General features: G+C 49.0%; 1 protein-coding gene across 1 annotated transcript in view; it reads left to right on the top strand.

Moving 5' to 3' along the window:
- Positions 1-10,121: 10,121 nt before the first annotated feature.
- SHANK2 (SH3 and multiple ankyrin repeat domains 2) overlaps positions 10,122-17,407 on the top strand; it is a 534,119-nt gene continuing 526,833 nt past the window's right edge. Inside the window, exon 1 of the mRNA XM_074275360.1 lies at positions 10,122-10,374. Coding sequence (XP_074131461.1) covers positions 10,361-10,374 — 14 coding nt within the window. The 5' untranslated portion in view covers positions 10,122-10,360. The remainder of the gene's footprint in view (positions 10,375-17,407) is intronic.

Below are 17,407 nucleotides of genomic sequence, written 5' to 3'. Positions count from 1 at the left end.
ATGCTCTTTTTCATGCCTTCCTGCTGTGTACGTTGTAACTTTATTCTTTCCCCTCCTTTTATTCCCCCACCCCACTTCCCCCAAGAACTCTACAATTCCTATTGGCTCCTCCTGAAACAGTCCAGGCAGCTGGTTCTGGGATGACCATAAGCAGATAAAAAAGATGTTGCACATGTGCGGTTGGTATCCAAAAAAGGTTATACTTATATATACATACATATATACATAGATTCATATATATACACACACACATACATTATAATCATACATATATATATATACATGTACATGCATATATATTAAGGCGATATTATGCTTATAACACAAAGATCATGACAAATAGTGAATAGCAAATTAACTCATTTATCCACATCAATAGAAAACAGTAATCATCAATACCAAAGAAATTAGAATTTTTAGAAATGCAATATAAAGACAATATAAAAAATACAAAACGAATGCGCTATCCTATTGGAAATAAAATATCTCTGAGAGAGACACACACAGAGAGAGAGAGAGAGAGAGAGAGAGAGAGAGAGAGAGAGAGAGAGAGAGAGAGAGAGAGAGAGCCAACAGAGAGTAGAGAGACAGAGGGACACACAGAGACATACACAGAGAAAAGAGATATATAAAGAAAAAGGGAGAGACAGAGATGAGAGAAACAGGGGAGAGACACAGAGATTCCGATTTCACCCAAAAGGGAATTCCCTAAAGTTTCTAGTGTGTTGAGCTGGAAATGATGGACATGCTGAGGTCCTGACTTATCTACAACCTTATTTATTTCCCCAAATCTTCTCTCTCAGAGTTTGGAAGTACATGTGTCCTATAATCTATAAAGTCACCATAAAAACCTCTCCTCTACCAAATTCTCACTAACTTCACACACAAATAAGGAGCCTGAAATAATCACACTTTCCACCCATAAGGAGAAAGACACAAATTCACCAGGTTTTAACCCTGGGCTACATCTATATCTTTCTTTATTATTTATTTAATTATCAATAAGCTATATTTCAGTAGCTGGGGAATTAAAGACTTTGATACATGAGTTACTACTTGTGCAGGAAGAAGTTTCTCCAGGTAATTAATTAGCATTTAATAAGCTGGGAGGAGGTCTTTGAGCTAAGTGATCAATAAGAAAGAAGTTGAATATTCTTAAGGAGGAACTCTCTAAACATATACAGTCATTTATTTCTTCTCCTCCCTGTGCTTCTGACTCTCCAAACTTTGCTTTTGTGCTTCAGCTGTCTCGTCACTCTGAAACATGGCTCTTCCCGTGGCTTCCTTCTCTCACTGGTGAATCCCCACCGAAGCTCCTGTTTTGGTTCTACTTCAAAATCTCTGGACTTCCCCACCATGACCCCCAAATCCAAAATCCAACCTTTCCGTTGCGTGTAATGTGTTGCCTTGTCCCATTAAAATGTAAGATCCTGGAGACCAAGAACTGGTTTTCTGCTTGTATTTGTATCTAAATAGCACTCAGTGCAAAGCTAAATATACTATAATAAGTGTTTAATGAAATGCTTGACTATTTGACTTATTAAGTAATTAAAAAAATATTTGGACCCTACTTTGGGATTAACCTAGAACTTAATGAAGAGAATAATTATGATAATGATTCAAATAGCAGGCTGAGAGTGACCTACAAAGGAAGTTGGAGGACCCATGAAATGGTCTTCCATGTGGAGATCATTTTTCTAACCTTAGTATATTTTAAAAGTGGCTTTTCCAGCAGTTCTTGTTGAATAAGCAGCCTGCTCCTCCTGCCTCTCTTACTTCTCCTGCCCCTCCTGCCCGGCTTGTTGCTCCTGCTCCTAGACTCCTAGGAGTGGTGTCCTATGGGCCAGAAATCAACAGGCTACACTTTCATTTATTCAAGATTTTATCTGTTCTCTTCTACTGATCTATTTTCCTATCATTTAACAATTAACACAACAATTCCTGCCAATTCTTTTATATAATAAAGGTTAATATTTAATCCTAAAATTAATGTGATATCATCATCTTTATTATTTTCATTAAGTTTTAAGTTAATCCCAGAATAGGTCCAAATATATACATTTTTTAAAATTTCTTGATAAGTCAAAGTCAAGACATGGTCTAAGTGAACAATGAATTTACCTCCAATTCTTTAGTCTCCTTTATGTCTATTAAATTTTTAAAAAAGTTTCCTTATGCAATGTGTGTGTGTGAAAATATAGAAAAAAATCATGATTTGTGGATTAATTTTGTTCCTGCTGCTATCAATTTTTTTAATTGACTCTCTGAGGTTGTCAGAGAAAAGCATCATTTCATGTGCAAACAGAGATCATTTTACCTCCTCATGGCTATTCCTTGAATTTATTTTTTTTCTTTCTTTCTGAAATTGCCGTAGCTGGGATTACATCAACCAAAATGTAAAATTATCATATCTAATAATCATGGAAACAATGAACATTTCTTGCTTTATCCCTGATTTATTCAAAAAATGTCCAACTCTTCATGACTCCATTTGGGTTTGCTTGACAAAGATATGGGAATGGTTTGTCATTTTCTTCTCCTCTCATTTTGCAAATGAGAAAATCAAGGTAAAGAGGGTTAAGTAACTTGCCTGGGGTTTACATAGCCAGTAAATATCCAAGGCCATATTTGAAGTCAAGTCTTTCTTGTCTATGATTTTTAGCAAGATTATTTGGTCACAGCAAAGATAAATCTTTAATGTTTTAGCAAAAATGAGCTGTGTTTTTCCAAAGGCCTTTTTGCTATTGTGTGAAATTATATAGTTTTTTTGTTGTTGTTGATATGATTTTTATGTTTATTTTTTCCTAATTTAGAATCATTCTGGCATTTCTAGCATGATGAATGAAGAATTTAAGATAACTATTTGATTTATATGTATGTGCGTTCATGTAAATGCACACACATATATGCACATATATTGTTGTAATCTGTTCTCTGGTATTTTATCCTAATCTTTTCATCTAAAGTTTATGGATAACAAAGTCACAGATAAATCATGCAGTCATTTTTAATAATTATTTTCTCTTTTTCTTTTATCTGTCTGGTTTGGATGTCAAGACTGAATTAGTTTTATAGAAATTAGTATTATAGAAAATAAAAAAGGCAGTCTTCCTTCTCTCCTTCTGCGAACAGTTCATATAGCAGAAGTACTATTTGTTCTATAAATATATGACAGTTGCATCGTAAATTCATTGATATATATTTTCTCCTTTGTCTTTTAATATATCATATCTGATCTTTTAAAAATATGTTTAAAACATAGTCCAATGTGATTCTTACCAAAATTCACATGTGACTGATTTCTTTCTAGCCATTTCCAATATATGTTCTTTTCTTTGACACAGAGTTTTCCATCTTGGCAATCGCCTATTTCTGAGATCGGGTTGAATAAGTGCTCTGTTTACCATTTTGTTTATTTGAGAATTGTATATTTTTGTTAATAGTCATCTTTTCTGTATGTGTGTTTACTGGGGTAGTTTATCACCCATGGATTTTATTGTGCTGTTCTTTTCCTTCTGGTTCTGGTGCTTCCAGGCAATTTTCTTTTATGATTTCTTAAAATAATGTATTTAGGATTATTGTTTCATCGTATTCTTTGGGGAGTCTGGTGGTTCTTGGTAGCATTTTTCCATAAACTGTTTTCCAGATCAGTTATTTTGAACAGCATTATCTCACATGTACTTTTGAGTCTTTTGTCTTTATACTTTATTCTAATATTTGTTGAATGTTTGTGTTCTTTCCTTCATTATTATTTTCTGTGTACCCCTGTTGGGTAAAGTTTTCCCAATTTCTGTCCTAGATTATGTACTCCATGCCTTTCCTTCTTCATTCTATTATTACCTCCAATTATTATTAAGAATAACTGACATACATACCAACTATTATTAATAATACCTGACATTTATATACCATTACTATATATCAGCTATTTTGCTAAGCGCTTTACAAATATTACCTAATTTGGTCATCACAACACTGGGAGGGAAATATTATTCTTATTCTCCCCATTTTACAGCCCAGAAAACTGAGGCAAATGGCAATTCAATGACTTTTTCAGGCTCACACAACTAGTAGACATCAGAGGCTGAATTTGAATTCAGGTCTTCCTGACTATAAACCCTGCAATCTGCACTGTAGTGCCCCTTAGCTACCTCTGTCAGGCTTTTTAACCACTTTCAGAGGTCATTAGAACATTCCATAGTTTTTCCCTCTGTGGATGTTGCATTTATTCTTTTCTAAGTATTGCCCTGGGATTCTCCTACAATAATATTTCTCCATTGTCTTAGGACTGGATCTTTGTTCAGTCATTTTCTCAGCATTTCTCATCCCCCATTTTTTACCCTGTGAAGACCTAACTCCCAATCTTCCCCTGATTGAAGGAGAAAGAACTCCCTCACCTTTGTTGGGAGACCCTCAGAGCTGCAACATGGCAGAGAGCTGAGAGCTGTTCTTGGTAGCAGGAAGACCGGAATTCAGTTCCTAGCTCTGTGACCCTGGCCAAGCCATAACCTCTGAGGAACCTAGATCACCCTATAAGTCTATAAGCTCTAAAGAAGGGATTGCATGGGGGAGGGTCCTTCTTATTGTGAGTTCATGAAATGAAAGATCTAATCTTCCCTTCCCTCCCCTCCCCTCCCTTCCCCTCCCTTCTCTTCCTTTCTCCATATATATGGATAGATATATACATACACATAATATAATAAAAACCAAGTTAATTATACAAGAATTCTGTATATATAAAGTACCATTTTGGGACTCGAGAACATAAAGACAAGTGGGAAACATTTCTCCTTTCTGGGAGATCGCCGAGGAGTCTAACGTGCATTTCTGTTGTTGGGTTAGAGTGGACTCCATGTAACATTATCCATAGGGTTTCTTTGGCAAAGATATGACAATGCTTTGCCATTTCTTTTCCCAGTGTGCCCCATTTTATAGATGAGGAACAGAAGCAAACAGAATTAAATGACCTGCGTAGGGTCACAGGATTTTCCTGACTCCAGGCTAGGTGCTCCATTCTCTGAACCGCCTACTGCCCCACAGCAGGGATAGCCCATCCGCAGAAGCATGAAGCTTTTATTTCAAGTACATTGTCAAATCTTTAGTGCTTCAAGGCCAGGGTGGTTTTGTTTTTAAACTAAGAGAGTCTAAAACTTGTTTGTCACCTGGGACACTTATGCAAGCCCAGAGAATGTATGTGGAGCAACTCTAACTTGTCCTCGGCATGTGGAGGATGTCTCCCTGCATCAGTCTCTCATGGCTTCTCCTTCTTTGCCACAAGGTTATGGGTTTTCTGCTGCAGGGAGCAGGTTGGGCATTTGCAATATGGAAGACTGCGCTGAGAGGCAGCTGGGCCCATATATCATGGAGATGCTTCATGCATACATGTCCACCGTTTGCCACCATATTGCGCCTTTCCTTTGAGGAGGCTGCAAGTGGGGGAGGGTGCTCCATGAAGCTTTATTTCTGCCAGACTGTGGATAGTCTGGAACACAGAATGAAGTTTTCTCTTAAAGTCCCAGGAATCCAGTTTATGGTGGGCTCATTGAGCTCTGGGTAAGAAGCCATGAGAGTGGGACCAGAGACAAGGGACAAAGGAAAAACACTTTAGGCTCCAGAGGGCTTCCTGAATCTGGAGAAGGCCCTAATCCCTGGGCATCCCTGCTGGGAGGAACTCCTGCCCCTCTCCTGGATACCTGAAAAGCCATTGTATGTTTTCAATCTTTGTGATTATTCTAATTTCTCCCATTCTCCCTCTAACTCACTGGTCGGTAATCACCCCAGTGCTAGAAACTCCCTTTCTCTTTCCCCTCTGGGTCTCTGGTCTGTCAGTCTTTGTCTTTCTGGGTCCCTAACTCTTTGTCTCTTTAATCTCTCTTTCTGGGTATCTCTGGTCTCTCCCTCTGTCTCTCTGCAATGAGACTTTCTTTGACCTATGATTTTATTAGAAGTTCCAGGTGAGGAAATTCCCTCTGACAGAGTTGCTCCAGCAGGTATTCTCAGAGAGCTCACTAGTGGGCACTAAGAAGGTAAGATTGCCACTGTCTGGGTGAGTTCTTGAAGTCAAAGCCAGCTGTCTTTCTACTTTCTGCACGGAGGTGTGCAGGTAGCAATTCCCAGTTCCAAAAGCTGTGTTTGGGATTTAGCACCAAACCTTGAGACTGATGTAGGTGCCAAATACTAGGGTTCGATCATGTGAAGAATCCACAATAGCCATTCTCTCTGGCAAGGGATCAGCAGAGGCAGAGTGAGCCATGGGCAGATAAACTACAGGGGTCCTTTAGTCTAACTTCGGGGGTTGGGCTGGGCACAGCAAGGTGGGGCGACCCACAACCTCCACAGAGGATGGAGCTATGAGATTAAACTGATCCCCGCCAGTGCCCTTCCCTGCTTGCCTCAGGGAGTAATTTTATCAGCACTTCAGGCTCTGTCAATCCCACCTAGTTACCCAGGCCTGCATATATTCTGGACATACATATATATGCACCTATTATTGTTATACACATATAGCCTTGTTTGAGAGGCTGCTTTTTATAGTGGGTAGAATTGACCTCAAATCGTGATGGGTACAAATCCTCCCTATGGAATACAGTGTCTGTGGGAGTCCCCCCAGTCCCCCCTCCCCCAGCATGACTTAGAGAGCAGGAGCACATCTGTGTTGGTGAAGGGCATTCCTTACCAGGGCTACTAACCACAGAAATTACAGATCTAGTCAGAGGGCTGGAGAGACTCACTGGAACTGACGCGGAGTGAAGTGAGCAGAACCAGGAGAGCATTGTACCTGGCAACAAGACTAGACTAGAGGGGCGTGGCTCTCCAACAATGAGACTTGTGGTCCAGAGAGCCATCGGCACCCAGAGAGAGGCCTGTGGGAACTGGGTGGGGATCACAACTCGACACTCTCACTCTGGTCATTGTTCGCTTGCATTTTTTTTTTTTTCTTTTTTGATCTGATTGTTCTTGTGCTGCACAATAATTGTATAAATATGCATGCATATAATGGATTTTACATATATTTTTACCATGTTTGATATATATTGGATTACTTGCCATCTAGGGGAGAGGATGGGGAAGGGAGGGAAATTTTGGAACACAAGGTTTCACAAGGGTCAGTGTTGAAAAATTATCCATGCATGTTTTGGAAATAAAAAGCACTCATAAAAAAAAGAAGTTACAGATCTAGGAAGAAAATTATGTTAATGATTGTAGCTAAGATTTAAATGGCACACATTCATCTGGAAATCTGCCACACAATTGTGCTTCAAATGTTTGTGTTCATTTTCCTAGTTGAGTCTCAAAAAGCAGAGACTGTAGGTGGTACAGAAAATCCAGTGCCAGGATTGGAGTTAAGAAGACCTGAGTTCAAATCTGGCCTTAGACACTTACTAGCTGTGTGACCTTGGGAAAATCGCTTAACCTGTGTTTGCCTCAGTTTCCTCATCTGTAAGATGGGGATAATAATAGTAATAATGCTGCAGCCCTGGCTTCCCTTTTGTCCCCACAGCCAGAGGCCTTCCCTTCTCAGCTCTGAGGAGATTCTGCGGGAATTCGAACACAGGACAACTGGGGAATCTACTGAAGAGCCCGACATAATTTGTACATCTGGCCCAGCGCTGTCTCCCCCCCCCCCTCCAAAGCAATGATTGTTTCCCATTTGCCTGCTTGGATCTCCAGAGGGCCCAGAACCCGGAGGCCCCTAATAAACGCTTCTCCTTGACGAGAGGATTTCCCACGTTTTCAGGACTTTCCCCACGGGTTTTGAAGTCGCACACACAAGCACACACACTCACACACAGAACACACACAAGAGCACGCGCGCACACACACACACACACATACACATACACACACACAGAACACACACAAGAGCACTCACACACAGAACACACACAAGAGCACGCGCGCACACACACACACACACATACACATACACACACACAAGAGCACTCGCGCACACACACACACATACACACACACAGAACACACACAAGAGCACGCGCGCGCACACACACGCACGTCTGGGCCCGGCTCTGCCCGGGGGTACCCGGGTAGCAGCTGCTGGCACTTCACCAGGTACAAAGTTTCCATCTCGCTTCCTCGGCAGATCTGTGGGGATGGGGAGTGCGTCTTGGCATTTGAGCCAATGAACATAAAATGTCTGGGGGGGGCACAGTCTGACTTGTCCGGGACGATCACGCAGGATGACAGCGCGCGTGTGAGTGTGTGCGAGTGTGAGTGTGTGCGCGTGTGTGTAAGCGCGCGCACCGCGGCCACGGCAGGGCGGGGTGGGGATGGGGGGAGGTCCCTGCCCAGTTTCAGGGAAGGGGGGGCGGAGGGCGGTCTCCCCGAGTTACCACAACATACCCCCGAAGCCAGCCGTCGGCGGTTTGGAGCCGGGGCGCTCCCGGGGGCCAGGGTCTGCCTGGGGGCGTAGGGGTCGAGGAGCGGGCGGCCTGGCTGGGCAGGGGCTGGCCCCGCGCCCCTTCCGGGACCGCGATTTGGTCTTTGGCAGCGGGCGGCCGGGGCATCCTTCGGGCCCCGGACTGCGCAGCTACGGGGTCCGGGCGCACCTGTCCCTCGGCGGGGGCCGGGACCTGCTAACCTTCGCTCCCCGCCTCGCCGTCCCCCTTCGGGCTGGGACCGGGCTCCGGCAGTGTGGAGAGAAGGGCGCGCCCCCATTCAGGTTCGGCCCCTCCCCCCAGACAGCGGACCGGACGCCCGGCCCGGGTTCTCCCACCTCGGCCTCCCTGATCCGGGATCTCGCCGCGGCGCCCCTGCATCTGGAGCGCGGGGGCGACCACCCACCCCACCGTGGCCGCGCGTGCTGCCGGCTTCCTGACTCCCCGCTTGGAAGCGGCCCCCACCCCACCCCCAGCTGCCAGCGGACACCTGCGGCGCAAGGTGAGTCGGGAGGGTCTCCCTGAGGGGGCGGCTCTCGCGGGGCGATGCTGTGGGATTACTGACGTCGCCAAGACCGGAGCCCGAGCCTTGGGCTCTGAAGGGCAGGGCAGGGCGCCCCGAGGCGGAGGGGGCGGCGCAACTCCAAAGTGGCGAGGCGAAAGTGGCCCCCCCCAGGGGAAGGGTCACCCCCCCCGCCCAGCTCCCCAGTTCTTCTCTCGGCTCTTCTTCCAAAGCAGACCTGCCGGGCGGGGGAGAATCGCCTCCCTCCCATCTACGCAACATCTGGCTGCCCGCGGAGAGTCCTCGGAGCGGGAGGGTCCTAGTGTTCTATGTTCCTCCCTCCGGAACTCGTCCCCCCCGTCCCGTCCTCCACAAGCGAGGGGTCTGGTGGTCGGGGGGGGCGGGGAGCTAGCTCCTAACAGCTTTCTGCGCCGCTGCTCCATTTTCCGGGAGAGCGTTTCCACCCCGGTTAATCCGCTAACTCCTAGACCGAGGCTCGAGCGGCTGTTTTCCGGACTGACAAAGTGAGGGAGAAAACGGTAAGGAAGCGGACAGCGCTCAGGGCGCCGCGGCTCCTCCCCCTCCCCCCACCCGGACAACCAGTGGTTAAACCTGGGGCCCCGCGCTCCCCGGGGACGAAGGCTGCCGGCTCCGTCCTGCCCCGCGGCGCGGGGACGCCAGGTGGCGCCAGGGGCCGGGAGGAAGGACGGGGCCGGGGGTCTCGGCGGCGGACGAGAAGCAGGACGGAGCGCCGCGTCCGGCCGCCCGCGAGCTGACCGCGATCCGAGGCTTTTTCGGCGCGGGGGCCGGCCGGGCCATCGCGTCCTCTCGCGGCCGGGGCTGGCGCGGGGTCGCGGCCGCCGGCACTTCTCCGGCGGAGGCCGTGGAGGTGGGGGCCCCGAGCTGCCCACGCGCCCCGGGGAAGTCCGGGAGACGCCCGAGGTGGAGCGCGGCCCCAGGCTCCGCCCCCCGCCCTGAGCCCCTTCCCCGATGGCCAGAGAGGGGATCGGGGCGGGGGGACGGCAGCTCGCCTTCTCGGGTCGGACATGCCCCCCGCCCCCAGCTCCTCCTCCCTTCCCCTCGGCCCCCCGAGGCCCGCCCCGGCCCGCCCCGGAGAAGGCAGGAGGCGGCCCGGAGGTCCGCGCCACCTGCCCTAGGTAGGAGCCGAGCAGCCTCCCCGCCCCGCTCCGCCCCCCGCCCCTCCCGCGGACCCCGCCTCTCCCCCGGCCGCCGCCGTCGCTCCCCGGGCTCTCCAGCCGCCCGCCCGCCAGCGGCCGAACGCACGGCGCAAGTTTCCCTGGCAACTTTCGCCCGGGAATCCGTCCCCGAGAGCGGGCCTCGGTCCCGCGGGCTCCGATCGCCGCCGCCGCGCCCCCTGAAGGCCGGGAGACTTGGGGGGCGGCCCTCGGGGGCCCCGGCGGAAGCAGCGCTCCCCCCGCGCGGCGCAGCTGCTGAATCTTTGATGAGACTGGTCCGGTGAGTGCAACCTTAGCCGTGCCCGGCTCTGGCGGCCCCGCGCCATCCGGGGCGCCGTCCTCCCCGGCCCCTGGGCCGCGCGCTGCCCGGGGCCCGCACCCCCCCCCCGCCCCCCGCCCGAGCAGGTGTGTGCGCGCGCGGGTGTGCGGGGAGTGTACGTGTGCTGTGAGTGTGTGTGTGTGAGGAGAGAGTGTGGGAGTGTAAATATACGTGTGCTGTGAGAGTGTGTTTGTGTGTGTGAAAATATACGTGTGCTGTGAGTGTTGTGTGTGAGTGTGTGTGGAGAGAGTGTGGGAGTGTAAATATACGTGTGCTGTGAGTGTGTGTGTGTGAGGAGAGAGTGTGGGAGTGTAAATATACGTGTGCTGTGAGAGTGTGTTTGTGTGTGTGTGAAAATATACGTGTGCTGTGAGTGTTGTGTGTGAGTGTGTGTGTGAGTGTGTGTGTGTGGAGAGAGTGTGGGAGTGTAAATATACGTGTGCTGTGAGAGTGAGTGTGTGTAAATATACGTGTGCTGTGAGAATGTGTGTGTGTGAGTTTGTGTGTGAGTGTGAGTGTGTATAAGAACTGGGGAAGGAACTTCCCCCACCCCTGGCTCGGAGCCCCCGGCTGCCCTCCTGAGAGAACCGCCCCGGGTGGCTGTTTGCTCGTGAACTTGCGCGGGAGGGGCGGCCGTGGGTGCCCCGGCTCACCCTCCTGGGAGCTTTCTTAATTAACCCCCCCCCCCCGGTTCCTGAGGGGGAGGCGAGGGGCTGCACGTGGGACCCCGGCCCGGGCCCTCGGGGAGCCGCAGAGACGCCGGCCGCTTCCTCCGGGGCGAGCCCCCCATAGGCGCCCGTTCTGAGCGAATCTGCGGGCGGCCTCGGCGTGCGGCGGCCCCCGGCCGATCTTCTGCGGGAGCCTCCTTAACGAGGTTAATCATCGGCTAATTCAATTGGGCTTGGGAGGAAAATGCCCCCGAACGATTTCCAGAGGCTTCAGCTGCGAAGCTCGCCGGCTCAGGGGATTAACGGCCTGGCCGGGCCCAGGTCTGGAGAGCTAGAAGGGGGTGGGGGGCGCTGGGGTCCGGAGCCTTGGCCTGGCGCCCCGAGCGGGCTGGCTCTGCCTTCTCCCTCGGGCCGGTGGGTGTTTCCAGGGACTCTGGGGCAGTGTACAGCCGGCCTTCCCCCCCGGGGGTCAGCCTAGATGCGGATAGAGAGAATGGGGAGAGGGGGCAGGGAAGGAGACAGGAGAGAGAGAAGGAAAGGGAGAGGGAGAGACGGACCGAAAACCCAAGAACTAAAACAGTGTGGGTAAGTAGAGGCAGCTCCCCTTAGTGCCTCGGAGCTGGGACTGAGAGTTAAAAAGCCCTGATTAAGGTCTCAGTAGCCGATGTCTGGAAGGAAAGCTCCCCGCTGGAATGGCAGCTCTCCCCCTTTCTCCCGTGGAACTGAACTGCCCGTGGTCTCTTGCCGTGGGAAAGAAACTGGCCCTAAACCGGAAGAGCCGAGTTCAAGTTCCAACCCTGAAAGGGGCTTACTAAGCTTCTGTGACCTCCAAGGGTGGGGCTGGTGGCCTCCGCCTTAGAGATGTCATCTCTGATGTCAAAGGCCAGGGCCTGGCCTCCGGAGGACTGGAGTAGAGTCCTAGAATGACCGGCCGGTGCCCGAGGGAGGCCGTCCTCCTGGTGCCAGAGTTGTGTTCATTAGTGATGTCCTGCTAAGGGAGACAGGAGACAGGCTGAGTCCTCCCACCCTGGATTTAGAGGGCAGCTTAGAGGTGGCTCTCATTGGTAGAGGAGGAAAGAAGGTTTGGCAGTGACTTGTTCAGGGTCTTGTTGAAGGTGTCTGGGCAGAATTTGTCCTTGAGTCTTCTGACCTTCTGTGTCATGGGCAGGGGTCACCGGCTTCTAACCTGGCACGTGAGAGGGTGGCGGGGCTGTGTTTGCCTCAGGAGGAATTACTGCTCATTCTGAGCCTGCTTTGAAGGCCTTCCAATATGCATGTTGGAAATGGTGGAGAATGGAGAGCCCCCTTCCTTTCTGGGTGTCGCTCCTGCCCCCTGCCCAGTCCCATTGGAATGACTTGGACTCCCCAAGCTTCAGCAGGAACAGCCTCCTGCCTCAGCCTCCTGCCTCTCGGAGGCTCCAAGGTGACACAAACCTCCCTTATTCTTGGGCTCCTGGGTCTTGAGCTGCAAGGGACCAACCCCCCCCCCCATTTACGAAGGAGGAAACTGAGGTTTCCAGAGGCCGAGGGACTGTCAGAGTAGTTTGAATTCTGGCCTGTCCGCTCCCATCCTGTGCCCTCTGCGCTGCCCATGGACGCCATCGCCGTGGATCTCCTTGGCCTGTTTCCCAGGATCACGCTGGCTCGGGCTCATACAGCTTTGGTCAGAACCTTCAGAGTCACAAGTGTCTTCTAAGACAGACTTGTTCTCTGCAGGAAGGAACTACTGGAGGTTGGGGGCAAGAGAGGCAGGCCGAGAGCTGTCTTGGGGTGTCCCTTGGTGTTAGAGGGCCCGGAGTCTGGAGCCCTGATTTTTTAGCCAGGAAGATCACTTGTTGAGTGCTTCACACAATTCCCTCAGCGCTGGCTGGCTGCTCCTGGCCCTCCAGGGGTCCAGAGGGTCCAGGATAGAAAGGCTGAGCCTTCTTGCCTCCAAGGCTGGCTCATCCTTTCGTTATTGCTTCCCAGAGCTGTCACTTAGCCAGGTAAAGGACAGTAAAGACAGGGGATCTGGTTCTGAGCACAAGGGTCCAGGAGCTCCCGGGCTCCCCTTTCAGCTGTCAGGCTGGAGGGAATGTGATCTTTCCTGGAGGTGATCAATAATGTAGGGCATCGGACCTGGAGCTGGCTGGGCGCTTCTTGGGCAGCTTTCTCTCTGGGATATATCAAGCTTGGGAACAGGAACCTCAAGTTTGACAGAGGTGGTGACTTGTCCATTCAGGGCTTCGGATTAGAAAGGTGCCGTCACCCAGGGATGAGCCTGCAATATGTTCTGGGGAAGAAAAAAAAAAGTAAGAGCACGCCATGTCCCCTCAGTGCTGTATTTTTGTGACTGGACACGTTTCTTTGTATCTCGGCTCTTGGATGTTTAATAAGCAGGCTGCCTGCTGGAAGGGGGCTGGAAGGAGGCCGAGGGTCTAACTCCCCACTTCTGTGCCCCTGTCTCTTCTCAGGGCCTCTGGGTGTTCCTCTGGGTAATGAGGTCAGACTCTGATTCCTCCGTCCCCTCACCAGCTTTGCCCCTCCAAGGCAGTGATTCTGATTGTGCTCTGAGAGCGAATGTTCCACTATTAGAGCAGCTATCTGACATGTTGGATGGGGTTGAACTTGGGAAGAACGGCAGCCGGCTCAGTGGTCTCTCCTGTAAAGTCAGGGTAGTGATGATACACATCGCTGTTGTGAGGGTAAAATGGGATCATTTATGTGAGCTTTGGGAACCTTAAAGCCGTGTCTGAGTGCTAGTTATGTTGATAAGTGTTTCCGGTCATATTATTAATCATCATAGTCCTTGAGCTTTCTCTGCCTCCGGCAGGGTCAGAAGCTACCTGCCAGTCCCAGCGGCCACATCCTTCCCCAAAGGGGCAGAGCAGGAAGTTCATCTGGAACTGGGCTGAGCTGTTCTGCTCTCTGGAAGCAGCCAGGACCGGGGGGAGGAGGAGCTGGTGGAATGGCAGGAATGGCAGGACTGTCTCACGGACATAGGAGCCTCTGGGTAGTGATGGAGCTGTTCTAGCTGTGGAGGACAAGATGTGATCTCATTGGATTCCCAAAGCCTTGTGGGGCTGTCTCTGAAAGTAGTGCCTCCATTTTACAGATGAGGAAGCTGAGACCTAGAGTGGTTAACTGACTTTCTCATGATTACTCAAGCAGCAGCAGCAGCTGTAATAGTAGTAACAGTAATAGTAATAATAGTGCTTTAGTAATAGTAGTAGTAGTAGTTGTAGTCATAGTGGTAGTAATAGTATAGTAGTAGTAATAATAGCAGTAATGGTAATAGCAGTACAGTAATAGTAACAGTAGCAGTAGTTGTAATAATGGTAGGAATAATAGTAATAGTATAGTAGTAATAATAGTCATAGCAATAGTTGTAGTAACAATAATATTAATAGTATAGTAGTATTAGTAATAGTGGCAATAGTATAAAAGCAGCAGCAGTAGTAATAATAGTAACAGTAATAGTAATAATAGTAGCAGTAGCAGTAATAGTGATAACAGTATAGAAGCAGCAGTAGTAGTAGTAATAACAGTAATAGTAATAATAGTTTATTATTAGTAATAATAGCAGTAATGGTAATAGTAGTATAGAAGCAGCAGTCGTAGTAATAATAACAGTAATAGTAATAATAGTAGCAGTAGCAGTAATGGTGATAACAATTTAGAAGCAGTAGTAGTAGTAATGATAACAGTAATAGTAATAATAGTTTATTATTAGTAATAATAGCAGTAATGGTAATAGTAGTATAGAAGCAGCAGCAGAGTAATAGTAACAGTAAAAGTAATAATAGTATAGCAGTAGTAGAAATAGTCATAACAGTAGTTGTAGTAATAGTGGTAGTAATAATAGTATAGTAGTAGTAGTAATAGCAGTAATGGTAATAGTAGTATAGAAGCAGCAGCAGTTGTACTAGTAGTAACAATAATAGTAACAATAGCATATTAGTAGTAGTAATAGTCATAACAGTAGTTGTAGTAATAGTAATATTAATAATAGTATAGTAATAGTAATAATAAAGTAATGGTAATAGCAATATAGTAGTAGTAATAGTAATAGTCATAGCAGTAGTTGTATTAATAGTAGTAGTAATAGTAGTATAGTCTTAGCAGTAATAGTCAGTAATAATAGTAGAATAGTGGTAGTGTAGTAGTAACAGCAGCAGTAGTAAATATATACCCCTTATATAGGTTTTTGAAATTCACAAAACACTATATTGTCCCAGGGGAGCCTCACAAGTAACCTGGGGAAGCGGGGACTACTATAATATTCATTTTGTAGATGAATAAACTGAGAAGTGAAGAGTGACTGGCTCAGGACCCATACACAGGAGCTGAATCGGGATTTGAATCCATGACCCACCAGGTAGCTTCTTCTAAATGTCAGAGGCAGGTTTCCAATGCAGCTCTTCCTAACTCTATATATGGTACACGGTCACTCTGCATAATAGGAAAATTAATCATTACAATAGCAGTAATTATCCTTATTGCGAGGTGTTGCAGTGGACAGAGCCTGGGTCTGGAGTCATGAAGACAAGTTCAAATCTGGCCTTAGATACTCTTGGGACTCTGGGAAAGTCAAGTTTCTTCAGTTTGCCTCAGTTTCCCTCTTCTGTAAAATGAGCTGGAGTAGGAAATGGCAAACTGATCCAGGATCTCTGCCAGGAAAACAGGGTCATGAAGCTAGACATAATTGAAAATGACTCAGCAGCAGCAACAACAAAATTGCTTCTATCTCAGTTGTAAAAATAGAGTAAACTCTCCCTCCTCTGCCCCAGCGGAGGGATGTGGCGTGAATTATCTGAAACCCAGAAGGATGCAAAATGCAGATTTAAAAGCCACTTGAGTTTGTGTTTGCAGAAGGCCCCGCTGAGCCTCAGTTGGCCCTCTCAGCCAAGGTAAAGCTCCCTCGGGCTGACTCCAGACTTAAGCCCTTAAAAGCCCGGTGGGGATTTGTAAGCCGGACTGTTCTGTTTTCAATCCCAGTAAGCATGATGGATTCTCCCCCTGCAGCTGTCGATTGGCTGCCAGATGTCTGAACAGAGGGATCTTGCAGAACCAGCCTCAGAAGGCCCCGTCTGTCCTCCCCCGCCCAAGTTTACAGATGCAGACTCTGGGGTCCAGAGAGGAGGGCCCTGGGGAGCAGGGGTGACCCTGGGGCATGTTAGGGCCTGCTATTGGGTGCCCCTTCACTGAGGATCACAAAGATGCCCCGTTTCTGGAACCCCAGGATTGTGAGGATGCTGCAGGCCCCAGGTCTGGAGGCCTGGTGCCCGTTACAAGAGCAGACGCCAGCTCTCATGTGTCAGCCTCCGGTGGCCCGCAGCCCCTGGGAGCCCATGTCTCAGTGTGGGCCAGGACTCTGGCCCGGAGCGGTGTGGGTGGGCAGGCAGGGAGGGGGCTGTAGGAGGGGCACCTTGCGGAGACGATCCACTGGCCAATCTCCTTGGTCTGAAGTTTGCCTCTGGGAGTTCTGGGCCGTGTGATGGAGCAGGTGGGTAGTTACAGTTTGTTTGTTCAGTCACGTGCCGGCTGGGTGACTTTGGGCAGGTCATACTCCTTTTGGGCCTCAGTTTCCCTATCCATGAATCGAGGGGTTTGGACCAAATGACTTTAAGCCTTCTTCTGGCACAAGGTCCCTGTGATCTTCAAGACATTTTGAAGGAGTTGGGGCCAGTTTCTTTCAGGATGGAAACTAGAAAAGGTCTTTGCCTTTCTTTTTATTCCGAGTACTCAGTCCAATGTCTGACATGTAGTAGTTGATTAATAAGTACATTTCTGTTGATTCTTGACTGGGGGAAACAAAGCAAGAATTGAATGCCTGCTGGCTTTGGGCATCAAGCTCTGAATGGCTGAGGAGTGAGCAGGGAAGGGGGCTCCCTGGGGAGCACCCATCGGCCCCTGGTTGGGACTCCCACACTTCAGAGCACGTTGGTGACCTCTCCATCCCACCCCTCTCCGGCTCCTCGAGCTCCCATCCCCTTGCATCGCTGCCATGTTGATGCCCATGCTGGGGGGCACAGAGTGGCCAGCAGGACCTACTATGTGCCCGAGCTGGGAGCATGGACCAGATGGACCCCCCTTGAGATTTGTCCCTGGTTTAGTTTGCTGAAGTTTTCGCACTGTGGTCTTTGGACCAATGTTTGTGGCTTGTTGTAAAAACCTTGGAGGGATGCCTTGGGGTTCTCGGATCCGACTGGGCGCTGGGGCATCCTGTCTGTGGGCACCGGTTGTCTCCCTTCTGGTTGAATACAAGGCTATTTGCCGAAGCCAGGATGTGTACCACGGGCAAACAGATTTTTTAGTGAAAATCTGGGCCTGCTAGAGGTCTGGAC

Source organism: Sminthopsis crassicaudata, chromosome 6, assembly GCF_048593235.1.
Source record: "Sminthopsis crassicaudata isolate SCR6 chromosome 6, ASM4859323v1, whole genome shotgun sequence".
NCBI classification, from domain to species: domain Eukaryota; kingdom Metazoa; phylum Chordata; class Mammalia; order Dasyuromorphia; family Dasyuridae; genus Sminthopsis; species Sminthopsis crassicaudata.
Note: the sequence above shows the minus strand (reverse complement) of the source record. Positions and strands in the feature narration are given on the sequence as shown.